Source organism: Heliangelus exortis, chromosome Z (assembly GCF_036169615.1).
Source record: "Heliangelus exortis chromosome Z, bHelExo1.hap1, whole genome shotgun sequence".
Lineage (NCBI taxonomy): Eukaryota > Metazoa > Chordata > Aves > Apodiformes > Trochilidae > Heliangelus > Heliangelus exortis.
Window position 1 is genome coordinate 39,365,159 of NC_092454.1, and position 13,452 is coordinate 39,378,610.

A 13,452-nucleotide genomic window follows, 5' to 3' on the forward strand; every position below is an offset into this window, starting at 1 on the left:
GGGGTTTATTTTATAATAGCAGTAATGTTTCCTTTTCTGCTGTGGGGCTATAGCATTACTCCCTTTCTAGCTGCAGCTCTCCAGCAAACTAGATACCTGCCAGCATATATTGGTGGAAACCTTATGCTTCCAACCAGTAATTCCTGTGGCTCTTGGCTTAGACCCTGCCTACCTAATCACCTATCCCACTGACACATCCTACCTCTTTCTGAGTAGGCTTTGCATCCTTCCACTCCGTGAAGAACACTGTTTTCTCATAAAGATTTTCCACTACAGACTGCCCCAGTCTCTATTGGGATTGGAGCTTCCCAATGTCCCTGCTACTGAATATATTGAGTAATAGTGGGGCTGCTGCTTGTTCCTTATTTCAGGTAATGGTAAAAGGTATGACAGTGTGAGCCTTGAAGATAAGTAAATCTATATACAGAGGTATTAGAGCTGACTACAGCAATTTCACCAATCCGTAAATACAGCTTGCAGCTGGTGATGACCAAGTTAGTCCTCTTAATAGCCATATCACAGCCAAAGTGAGGATTACCCGTATAAGTGGCCATTTTAGGTAACTATCTGCTAGTTTTTAATGAAATTTTTTAATTAATGGAATGACTGTAAGAAAGACTGCTATAAATTTAGGATTCCTGTAGAATCATTTAAGTGGCTGCTTTTATGAGTCAAAGCTTCCAGTTTACAGTGCAACTTGTGGAACAATAACCGGTCTGTGATCCATTACCATGCCCTATATTTATATTGGATATGCCACTGACGTGTCATTGGTACAGAATTAATCAAGAAAAGTTCTGCCATTAGATGCTTGTGCAAAATATTTTAAGCAAGCATCAACAAAGTTTTACAGCATAGAAAGAAAAAATTCTAGTCAAGTTTTCATCAAAAAGAAACTGACACCAACGACTTGCTTGAGTTTGTTCAAAATATGCAGTCTCAGTATATGAAAAACAAAAAGGTTGAAGATGTATTTTTTATGAACATTTGGCTTAGCAGGGAAAAAAATCTGTTTGGCATAAGTTGTTCTTTTTTTTTAAGTTGTCTTGCTTAAACTATCTTGGGAGATTCCAATTTTTTATGAAATTGATAATCTGATTATTGACCACCTCATGTCATGAAATGCACTAGGGCTTGAGTCCTCCTCATTAGCAAGGACTAAAGAGTTGTGGGTAGAAACACAGTGTCCTTGAAACAAATGAAGGCTCTGAACCTTAGGGTTGCATCCAACCAGTGGAAGTGCGACCAACACCTGCATTTCTACCATTGGTTCCACACTGATGAGCAAAGAGGTTCCAGATCTGTTGAAGTCCTGGGACGTTTCTGTGAAGTCTCAGGGCACAGTAACATTTGGTGTCACTAGGGAAACTGTTCTGAAATCCTCAGGATAAGGCCAGAGAGACTGCAGTGATGTTCACCTGCTATGCAAGGACAGCAGACACCACCACATTATTGCACTTTAATAGCCCCACTGTGACTGAAATGAATCTGGATGGATTTTTTTCCTGGATTAGAAAGCAGAAATAATTTTCACTTCTAGCATGAGAATGTAGTCAAAGAAAAGCATGTGTATGATGAGAATATGCTCTGAGCACTGAAAAAAAAAAAAAAAAATCCAGTAAACAAATGCATCCTCTCAGTGCCACACCAAAGGATGGTTTTTTGTTACTTTTTTTTTTTTTTTTTCTGAGCAGCTCATGCATTTGCTGCCAACGATGGGCAAAGCACAGCTTAGAAGAATGCCCCATTTACAATTTATTTATTAGTGTTTCTCAGTGTTTGAGGGATGGATTTGTCGAAAGTCATCTGGGAAAACAATACTTTTCAAAGCAAAAAATGCTATTCCCTTACAACACAGAGTAGACATTCTTTATGGTGTTGTGCAATGAGCTGACTGAGTGCTCATTTTTCCAGTCATTCTGGGGTGGGAGAAGATGACAGAGCTGAATCTTTATTCACCAAAGGAAATGCAAACTCAGTAGTAGCACTGAATGTGCACTGGAGCGTGGCTGCTGTGGTGTAGTTACAATTCAGATAATACTATGTACCTTTCCATTTACAATTTTTGTAAAGTCTTTTGCCAAAGCCTTTGCCCTGCCCACTGACCTCCTCCTGATGCTTTTTGGTGTTCTATGAGAAGTTTTGGAAGGGAAGTCTTGCACCCGGTTGCCAGAACCCATGGATGGCATTGCCCATCCATGCTTGTGACCGTGGTGATGTGACGTTCTGTGCAATGCCACTGGGTCGCACAGAGGAAATAATTCAAGTATTCACTCCCAAATAAAGTAGCCCCTTTTCTTACTGCGGTAGCATGGCCATGCTGAACCGAAGTTGTGTAAATGCTGCTCTTGCTGGGTCTGCCTCCCACACACCCTCCCTTGAATTCTTTCAATCCCAAGACTGAAAGGAGAGTTCAGGGAACTCCCATAGCCAGATGATGCCACAAAGCCTCTCTCCATCTATATCTGAATTAGAAGGGCAATATCATTTACCTGTCTCTGCACCCTCAGTGTGGAACCTATGATCATTAAAGGGAACTGTGCTTTCCAGGGTAATTACCAAAACCTTCACTAGTGCTGAAATGCTTTTAGTGGAGAAAAGGAACCTGGGTAAATTTTAAGCAAGGAGATATCACAAGTGTAAGGGTATAGAGTTTGTAGAAGAGTTACAGACAGGAAAAAAAATTGCTCCTTTATAACTCTCATTAAAATATTAATTTGAACTGCTCCTTACTTCCAAGGAGATAAACTTGTTCCTTTGGGCAGATTTCTTTCAGGCTTTAATATGTGTTTATCTATGCAAATTAAACAGGAATTCCATTTGATTAGCAGTATGAATCCTTGTTGTTATATCTTGTTGGGGCAATAGTTTGCCTGCTGAAATCTGCCCCATTATCAGCAGATCAGCAGATCTGTGTTCACATCCTGACTAAGCTGGAGATTGCCAGCACAAAGACTCTGGGCAGATGTCCCTCTGTTTAAGATGGGTGACATCCCTGGAACACTGCCCTGAGATACCCAGAGCTTCCCATTTCAGGTTTACCCAAGTCAGACTGCAGAAATCCCGTGGCCACAGAAGGCTCCTTGTACATTAATTGCACACTCCTAGCTGAGCATAACATCTCCATATGTGCATGTGCATCTCCATAACATAGGAGAAGAGATGCCATGCTGCCGTGGCTGCCTCTGGAGTGGGATGCATTTTCATACAGCATTTAAAGTTTCTGTCCTTAATGTGCTCCAGGTGTGATTAACACCAGCTTTACTCAATGTATACAGTGAGCTTCCCCCTCTCTTTTGCATATTTCACATATACATTTTGAATGTAGTTCCAAAGCAGTACTATGAGCTCAGTGAGATAATTTTCAGGGAGATTCAACTGTCCCCATTCCACTGTCCTTTAGGAAATTTCCATGTACTGAGATTCACAAAAACCAGGAAACTTTACAAGATCAGATAGAAATTTCCAACCAGAAAGCTTCAGAAATGAAGGGGGTGAAAAATTACCTTTTTTTCCATTGCTAGTCTAAAACTTTAAGGGTGCTTTAGAATTTCCCCCTCTTTCCAAAAAGTGAGAAGGGAAAGGAACAAAGTGCTACCAACACACAACAGGGTTGCTTAATTCCCCTTTCCACTTTCTCTTGGGGCTGTCAAATTTCAGGCTTCAGTTGAGCATCAGGAAACCTTGCCAGGCTCTGACATTCACACACAGGCAAGGGAGAAACCCAGGTCCCAGCCAGCTTTTACTTCCAGACATCGATGTTATTAGTACAAATGGAGGTTTAAAGCTGAGGGGGTTTTAATGCTATAAATAATAGTACAAATGTAAGTTTAAACCGGATCTTTAAAATAACAAGGAATGCCTTTCTGGAGACTGTTTATGCCCACACAATACCCTGAGGACTCTGGCTCTTCAATAGATTTCTAACAACTCTTATATAAATACTACATATAAATGAGGGAAGAAACACACAGGAAAAAAGAGAGGGAAAATCCCTTCATGCCACCAAAAATTGCATCTTTGGTGTAAATATTTCTATTCAGTGGGGGAAAGAATATGGGTTTGTGTAAGTTAGTGTAGTTGATAAATGTGGTTGCCTCTCTCCTGCCTGTCATGATTAAAGCTAAGCCGAGGATCTGTGTGATCTCAGCTAATCCTGCAACAAAAGAGCCTTTCATCCTAAAATCATTATATCATGCTCAGCACCACACACCACTCCTCAGAAAAGATATGTTCACCCCTTCCCAAGGTTGTGCTTTGTCCCTTAGCACAAGGGGCAGCTTCAGTGATGTAGGAATCAACAGCTTAATTTCAGCCTCCTGGTTCGACACTGCCCAGACACTTCTGAAAAGTCTTGAATCTCTCTCATCACCTCAAATTATAGTATCCTAACGTTTTCCCCGTGAAGAATTTCTCTTTGTCTCCTTCTGACCATCCAAATAGGGAGGCAGAAATTTTGGTCATTGTGTAAAATGACTGAGTGGAGAAGAGTAATTAGCAGAAGGCTGAAAGCTGAAGGCTCAAATTTTGTATAACTGCCTAAAATTTGGGGGGAAAGGAAATGCCATAATCTCCATGTCCTGACATTTTCAAGATTCCTTCGAGGGAGCTGTAATCAATCAAACATGAAGGCTTTAGGCTAAACATAGAGGTAAATTTGAGAGTAATCCTCCAGGTGAATTTTAGTGGCTTGTTATATGCAGGTTAGTCTAAGTTTCATATGGACTTAAGCTCTATGGATAAACATTTCTACAGCGCAATTCAAGGAACTGATCCCACCAGCCAGCCAAAATTAAATGTATTAAGGCCAAGAACAGGAAAAGCAGAGAGCTCACTAAGACTAAATCCTCTCAGTTCTTGCTGCAGATTGATAAAAAGAAATTATGATCAATGTTTCTTTATGTGCTTTTTGAATACTTTTTAACCTGTATGACTTACATAGAAAAGCCCAAATACAAAATCCATATCTAGGTTTCCATGAAAGCAAACAAACAAAAACAGAGGAAATAGGGTCATTTTTTTCACTTATTATTAAGCAAAGCCATGGGGACAGTGCTGCAGAGATCACCAATGAACATTTTAAAATTAAATAAAGTGATGTTTTGATTAAGAAAAGTGGGGAGGTTAACACACGACTTGCAATGACTAAGTCTCACAGTGGGTCTACAAGAGAAGATGCACTTATAACTTCCTGCATGCAAAACTGTAACTCCAGGTGTAATTTAACAAGAATATTCACCCCCCCATTTGGCTGGTTTCCTAAAACACCATGTACTGTCAATGACTGGCAGTGCTTTTGGAAAGCAGGAGAGCAACAGTGACAAGGACTGTACCCTCAATACTGCTCATGCAAAGACAAACATGAACTGGCAGCTACGATAGTGCTCAAGTCTGGGTGTCAAGACAGACAGGTTCTAACTGTTACTACATCCTAGCTCGATGATCTTACTGCAGATCATTTTTTTTCTCCCACCTCAATGGCAGATAATAGCCCTTACCTCATTTTAAAATGCATCATGTCAACTAATAGGAACCCAGCCTAAGTGTTAGGCTCTTGTATGTAGTGAGTGCCTGCCACTCAACGTGACCCAGATGTGGAATTAAACATTTCTAAGTAGAGACAAAAAGCACTGTATGTTAAAATCTCCCCATTTTAAGACATTATATCTGCTAAAATAGTCTCATTCTTACCATGCCTCTTCTTCCTGTTTTTAAATAAGGCGACAAGTGTTTTTAAACAATGTGACAAGGTGACAGAATTGAGAAACCAATGATTAAATATGGGATGATCTGAAGTAAATGATGAGTATTTCCTGATTGAAGGCATAGTGAGATACACTGCTGAGAGTACTCCCTGTCTCCCTATTATGTATGTTGGACAGATAAAGAACCTTAATACAGAAGAAAGAAAAAGCAAAAGACAAAAAAACCAACAAAAAAACCAAAAAAAAAAAAAAATCCCCCCAAAAAGAGGGCATCTGAGGCTTTGATAACCGGTATTATCCAGCAAGACTTGCAAAGAACTATATCACCCACAAGAAACTCTGGCAAACAATTGAGCTGCCAACTGGAATAGTTTGAAAGTCATCTTTAAAACTGAATTTCAGTGTTAACTCCTTGGATATCTACAAACTATTTCATTAACATTTAGTGGCATACCTACAGTTCTAGATGTGACTTGCGATTCATAGGGCATAATATGTAAGGATTTTCTGTTTCACATTCTTATAATAGTATGTTTTAAAATACTTCAGCCCAGAGGATAAACTAAGCAGAGAACTGGTCTTCTGGCACTATTCCAGCACAGCTGAAATGAATTACAGCACTTCCAATGAAAGGCATAACAAAGAAATAACAAAAACCTTTTAAAACTAAGCATTTCTACCATGAGGGATGGATTTGAGTGGGCATAGCTGAGGTGTATGGATTAGTAGCAGAGGTTCAATGGATAAGCATACAGGAAATGTGGGCAAATAAATTGAAGGACTGAAACAAAAAAAATTTTCTAACACATCACAAAACAGCATCAGAAGAGCAATCATTTAATAATATTGTTCTGATAGGTTTCTCATTGACATAAGGCTGGTGGTATAGAGCATTGAGCCAGCAGACCTGCAATAAGATGACTTTCCAGATGCTGCATTTTTTCATAGCTGCGTATTGTACAAATATATTTGTGTGCGTGTTTGTGTATATACGTATCAGATTTAGAATCTTATAAAACATTTGAGATCATCGTTTTTCTATGTTATACCCTCTGAATACATACTGGAAAGACTCAAAAGGCCTACATTAAATAAATTCCTTAATGGCCTGACAATTTACTGGACAGCAGCCCGGAGTCCTTTTTTCTAGAAAGTGAGAACTGCAAATATTATGTATTTCAATAGTTACTCATCATTACAACATTTTATTTCAGCAATATCTAGATTAATTCAGAATGCAGCTGAATTCTATGTCAAACAGTAAAATATAAAGAAATCTAGCCTAGAAGATAGAGCATTGCAGTTCAGGAAAACCACACTGCTTCCATGGAATTAGGTCAACTTAGACAACTCAGGGTTGGGCTTATATGGGCATGTATGGAATTACATAAATACATGTCAACATACATATATAGTGTGCTCTGGATAATAATAACTATAAAAATGTGGGAATTTGTATTCATATGTAGATTTCTGTTTCCCTGTCTCATCAAGAGACTGTTCATGGAACTTCTTCCCAGTTAGCTCTAACCCCAGATCAGTCTCTGAGAAGCACTGTCTACATTTTCTTATGTGGCTCTGTCCCTGGTTTTTGGCTTAGCTTTTGCCTTTTTCTTTTCTTCAGGGGACACAGAAAACTTTCCAAAATTATAGTTTTATTTTTACCCAGATTTTGGGTGCCCCAGCTTTCACCTAGATTTGTCTGGACATTCCAGTGGATATGCTTTTATCACTGTATGATTCCCTCCCCACCCCCCCAAGATTGATAAGCACCACCTAGACAATATCACATAGCATAGATTCCAGTTTTTATAAAATTTGTTAAGACAGATGAATATGAAGTAGAAAACACAAGGGAATATAGAGACAGAGGTTAGGATAGAGAATATAATTGGCAGTGTTTTAAAAAATTATTCTTTCCTCCATAATTTTAAACTTAGAGCAATAGTTGCTCACATAGTGCTTTTGCTCTTCAATGTAAGAAACTCACAGCAATTGAGAGCCAAAACCTAGTCATTCCATATTTGTATTTGGTGGACTCCCAAAGTTCACTGCACTTGTCAAATCTGAATTTCCCAGCAACAATACAAATGGAAAGAGTATCTCCATATATCCATAGAAACCATGGATTTTGTGTATTACACAGGACTCTCTGCTGAAACTCTTCCATTACTTAAGAATGAAGGAACACCTAGCTCTCTCATATATATAGGTTCAGTTAGAATAATTTTTCCCATAACAAACTGACATAAAAACCCAATTTTGGCTTTGTGAAAATGCTTGATAAACTGAGGTGCTGTCCCCATGTGATGCTGCACAGAGATCAGGTGTTCATGCCACTTACCAATTTAGTGTCTCTGCTCTGAGATATGAAGCCTATAGCTTACTAGTTTGCACCAATATTTTAATTAATACTTCGTAAGAAAAAAGGCAAATTTTGCACTTCTGGGCCATGGTAGCACTAGTGTATCTGTGATTTGAAATAAGCAATTTTTTTTCTCCCAGGGGAATATCTTGATGATTCCCAAGAATGTCAGTTGTGCGAAGCATCCTGTCAGAAGTGCATTGGACCTGAGCTGGACAACTGCATCAGCTGCTCACCCACAAGGTAAATGTCTCCTTGCACCATGCAGCACAAAGATCTATCAACATCCTCTGGAGAAGTGGCTATATGGTCTTTAGCACTAGCTTACAGAGTCCACTGCAGAAGATGATTAGGGCAAACAAAACAAGAGAGGAAACAAGTGTTTCGTGAGCCACAGTTGGCTCCACAGGTGATAGATGTTCATCTAGGTGACTTCCACAGAAAAAGGAAAATTTCCTTGGATATGGGAAATAGTCTTGCTTTCACTGCCAACTTTTCAAAGTCATAAATGCTAGAATCACAACAGTGACAAATTTGACAAAAGTCTAGGGTATCTGCAGTTATACACAGCCAGAGACTTTGGCACAAAGCATGAACATGGACACCTACGCTAGAAATCTGGGAGATATTCATAGCACTTAAACATCATTTCGGTCATCTTGCACATAATCTAGGAGCCTAGTAGTTTTAAATTCATGTCCTACCTTTGCCTTTTGACTCATATAGGTAGCTCTGGTTCTTTTGCACTAGATTACATTGTAGCCAGGTGATATTTGCACTGATATGAAATCAGAATCAGACATAGTGTCATAGGAAAAAAATCCCAAGGCAATCCAGAAATTTACCTGGCAAATATCTGTCATATGACTTTGCCAATAAAAAACACACCAGGATCAAAGGAGTCCAAGCAAAAATCATAAATGAGGAAACAGTAATTATTTAAGGTGCATTACATCAGAAATGGCATTAAGGCAGGAAATGTGGCCAGAATTTTGGACCGTGGACTGGATTTCTCCGTTTCACAGTTGCATTTGAAATTATCTCTGTTCATTGAAATCTATTTTTGAGTTTTACACAGAGAAATGTGCAAAACAAGGTACAGACCAACACCATTAGACCTCTGTGGCCTTTGGGAAGGGTGTTGCTGTCTCCTCCCTACTCCCCAACCCCTATCAGCAGATCCTCTAATAGATTTTAATTTTGGTATGTAACATTTCTAAAAGATTTCTGTGCTCCTGAACATCATGCAAGTTGTTAGAAAAAGTCATATTAAAACAGCCAGTAGTTAGAGAAATAATAGTTTTGTTATACATCTGAAATAGACATGTTTAATTGAAACAGAATTGTAAATCCTGTTTCTCTTGAGAGCTTCACATGGTGTTTATTGAAGTCAGAAATGAGAAGCTACTAGGTAATCCAGACTAAAACGCATCAGTCCTGTTTTCCTACAGGGAAAACAGGCCTTTCCTCTTTGTAAAGGGTAGTAAGACTTAGGGACTGGGATTATTGAAAATAATGTGAAAACAAAAACACCAAACAATCTCTGTTCTTAGTGACAGCTCATCAGAATATGTCACCTGTTTTCATAACAAAATCACTCAGATTGTCTTCTTTTTTGACAATTCAAAACATTATTACCCGTTTTAGAAATACTCTGGAATTTAATTTTTTTATCTAGCCAAGATGACTTTCACAAAATTCTTTGCCCATCTGTTTACAGTTCGAACTGCAAAGGTCAGTGACAAGATCTGAAATGCAGGTGTCTTCCCTTAGGTGCAACATATAAAACAAACAAACAAACAAACCAAAAAAACGAACAATCAAACAAACAAATCTAACCAAGTAAACAAACAAAAAAACCAGAAGGGGCTACAGTCTGTGAATGTGAGCTGAATGGTCTTAAACATTCAGGCATTGGTATGCCGTCAGCATAGGATTAGTTTACAGACTCCAGAGCAAAGATATATCTTTACAGAATGCTTCATATACCCATTCAAGCTTATCCTGATTCACCCCAGCAGCCTGCCTTCAGCCTCACAAGACTGTTTAATAAATTCCTAAGTTTTCTTTGTTATGTGTACTTTAGGAAGACTGTTTACATGATAGCCTGCTTTTCCATTTCCACACTTCATAATCCTAGACTTTTCCAGTCATGGTCTGTTTGGTTTTTTTTAACATTTGAGGCTTTTTTTAATATATTAAATGGCTTCAAAGACTATTAGACAAAATTGGTTTTAATCTTTGTAGATCTTTTCCTCGTCTTCTTTTAGAATAAATATGACAATGGCCATAGCAATTCAAATTTATGAAGGTATATTGTAGACATTCTCTAATGCTGGCTCCAAGGAAGCATGCACTATCTTAATGTTATGGAAAGCCTGATGCTCCCCAGATGTACAAAAAAGGTAATAGTCTCAAAGGCTGTACTAAGGTCCTGAATGGTGCTCAGCTTCTCTAGAAACTGAGTTCTACATCCTCTGATAGCAAACTGGTCAAAGCAGTTTTGTGGACGAGACAGTCTCTATTTTCCTAATACTGAAACATTGTCAAATTCTAGCCAACTTGTTTTATATTCTTTTTATCTGTACTGGTGTTTTTATACTTTTGTCCCAAACAGATTAAAACCAGTAGACATTAAGCAGTAAGTGAAAGATGAGCCAGAAATTTTCATGACATAAAAGGATTCTGTAGAAAATATTTCATTACCCAACAAAAGGAGAATATTTAGGAGCAAAACTCCTAAGTGCTTGCAGATATGCAACCCCTGAAAGCCAACATTCAGGTAGATGTTTGATTTTATGTACAAAGTCATTTTTCTGAAGCCATAGTACTGTTCACAGGAAACCTTTAAAGTAAAACTAATAGGAAACTTCAACAGACAGATCATTTAGAGAGAAAGGCCAACTTTTTCTTTCCTTGTAAAATAAGTGACCACTGCAGAGATTGTGGTAGAAGGACATTTAGCTACAGGGGCAAAATGTGATTTTTCTCAGAAAAATCTCAGAAAACACTGCTAAGATCCAGATTCAAAGCATGGTTTAATTTCCACTTAGTACATACTATGAATACAATCAGAAAAGTGTAGGAGTAAACAGCAACGACTTTCACAAAAGTAAATATAGTAAATATAGTGAAGGAAGAATATCTTGGGTTTCTTGTTATTTTCCTGTAAATGTAAAGAACAAGTAATCACTGTATTGGTAATCATGCCCCTCTGCCTTGAAAGAGTCTTTGATGATGGTCAGTGTGCTATGCAATGCCCCAGAGGAAAGTATGAATTCAAAGGACAATGTCATTTGTGCCATCACACCTGCCTGGACTGCAGTGGAAGTGAACCTAACAAATGTACCACTTGTGGAACAGGTAAGAAAGATTTTGTTTTGAAACTTTTTCCCCCTCCCTTGGCCTCCAAGTTCCCTTTTCTTTCTGTTCTCGGGGTCAGTCCTTAGATTAAATAAAAGAAAATGTGCTTTTGCTACTGATCTACATCATAATCTTGTTTTGGCCCTGAAGGGAACTGGAACTCCATTTATTCTTTTAAAGTACAAGAACACACAAATCTGCATTGTCCTTTCATGTTTACGTGTTTTCTTTGGTGTGTTTTGAATAGGGGATACATTACTTAACAGAAAGAGCAGCACAGGAAAGAAAGGACAGAAAACCTATACAGCTTGCCTCTGGAAAAGAAAACTCCACACATGCCTCCCCAAAGCTCTGCACAGCTCTTGATTGAAATGGAGCAAGCTTGCACAAGCAGGCAGGGAGGGGGAGGCAAAGAAATAAGCAAAGTGGGTTCCCCCGCAGACTGCTGTGTCCCTACAGCTGCACAAACGAGGCCTGCAAGGAGAAGCTTATCACCAACACACATGGAAACTTGGGGGGTTTCACACATTTTTGCAGACCTTAGGTTGAGAGAGAAGATAATTAAAATTCTGTTTGTTCCAAAAAACAATTCATCTTGGTTTGAAGCTCCATTTTAGAAATTGTTTCCTCTTGCCTATAACACCCCATGGGGGAATAACTTGAGGCTACTACATACACATAGAAGTGCATGTAATTAGCCTGATCTGCCCTTGGAAACAAATATTTAACTTCAAATTCACTTAGTAAAGAGGAATTTTTTGTGAGCTTTTTCATAACTGATTCAGAGCCTTTTCCCTTTCAGCTGATACTCCATTTTGAGTCTTAATTATTAGGGGCCCAGGCTTTATTTAGCATTAAGTGTCTAGATTGCAAGAAAACACTAGCATGAATGATATTGTCATATGTGTTATGAGACTGACAGAACTTGTATGTTCACTGCAACAGAACTCGGCAATGGAAATCTCCTGACTTTGTTAGACTGATGAATGTAAACAGTAATCATTCACTAGCATTACAACTTTATATGCCATAAATCTCCAGGAACGTGGATGAAGTCCAGAAATTTTAGCACATGTTTGGTCATCTGGTGTCAGCGAACAAAATTCATTCTCACCAGCTGCAGCACTGGTGCTTCATAAAGCTGCTTGCTATGGCCAAATGTCCTCTGCTGCTGACACCTTTTTCCTACTTTTTTGACACACAGACAGAAGAGGGATCGAGCGTTTCCTGTACCATGGGGAGTGCAGGGAGAGCTGTCCTCCAGGTTACTACCATTCAGAGCACACCTGCATGGCTTGCTCTGGCCACTGTGAGGTTTGCCTGAACTCCAGCCACTGCAAAAGGTGTTTCAGAGGCTACTTCCTAACACAAAACATGTGTCAGAAGCATAGCTGTAGAGAAGGTAAGCATCCTTCTGTAGTAATTAACAAATATTCTATTTGATTTGCAGCAGAAATGGGGTTAAAGGGTCTGGGCTCCTATTTTGAAATATGCAGTCACATCTGATTGAGGTTCTTAAACTACAGCACCGATGCTCCTCTAATATCATGTTAATGTAAACATTTTTTCTCAAAATGAGCTAAGAAAGAGCAAAAGAGAAAAGAAAATGCTGTGAATAGTACTCCTTTTTGGATTTGGGTAAAGTTTATTTCCAGGAAACTTGCTGAGTGCTTTTCAGTGTTGGCCTTCCAATATCAAGAATTAACCCAAAACTGGTGATTTGCAAAACACAGGTGAAGTGGAAGATCCTGACTCTGAAGACTGCATACCCTGTTCAGATGGATGCCAGAACTGCAGACAAGGTAAACATTCCTGTTGTGAACCTTTATCTTTATTCATAAGGTAGGGAAATATATTCCTCTTCCCTCTCATCATGAGCCTGTGTGTGCACACTCTGCATTCTCTTACTAAGTACACTCTTTTTTTCCCCAATATATTTATTTTTGAAATATTTCTAGATTCTGTCTTCAGTGTAAATAAATAATAATTTTTAAATTAATGTAATCTTTATGTAATCTT

The 13,452-nt window shown here is 38.6% G+C and overlaps 1 protein-coding gene across 1 annotated transcript in view; it reads left to right on the forward strand.

The window, feature by feature from the left end:
* PCSK5 (proprotein convertase subtilisin/kexin type 5) overlaps positions 1 to 13,452 on the forward strand; it is a 260,142-nt gene that overhangs the window by 202,662 nt on the left and 44,028 nt on the right. Inside the window, exons 21-24 of the mRNA XM_071731597.1 lie at positions 8,211 to 8,313; positions 11,297 to 11,433; positions 12,638 to 12,835; positions 13,167 to 13,235. Of these exons, the coding sequence (XP_071587698.1) occupies positions 8,211 to 8,313; positions 11,297 to 11,433; positions 12,638 to 12,835; positions 13,167 to 13,235 (507 nt within the window). The remainder of the gene's footprint in view (positions 1 to 8,210; positions 8,314 to 11,296; positions 11,434 to 12,637; positions 12,836 to 13,166; positions 13,236 to 13,452) is intronic.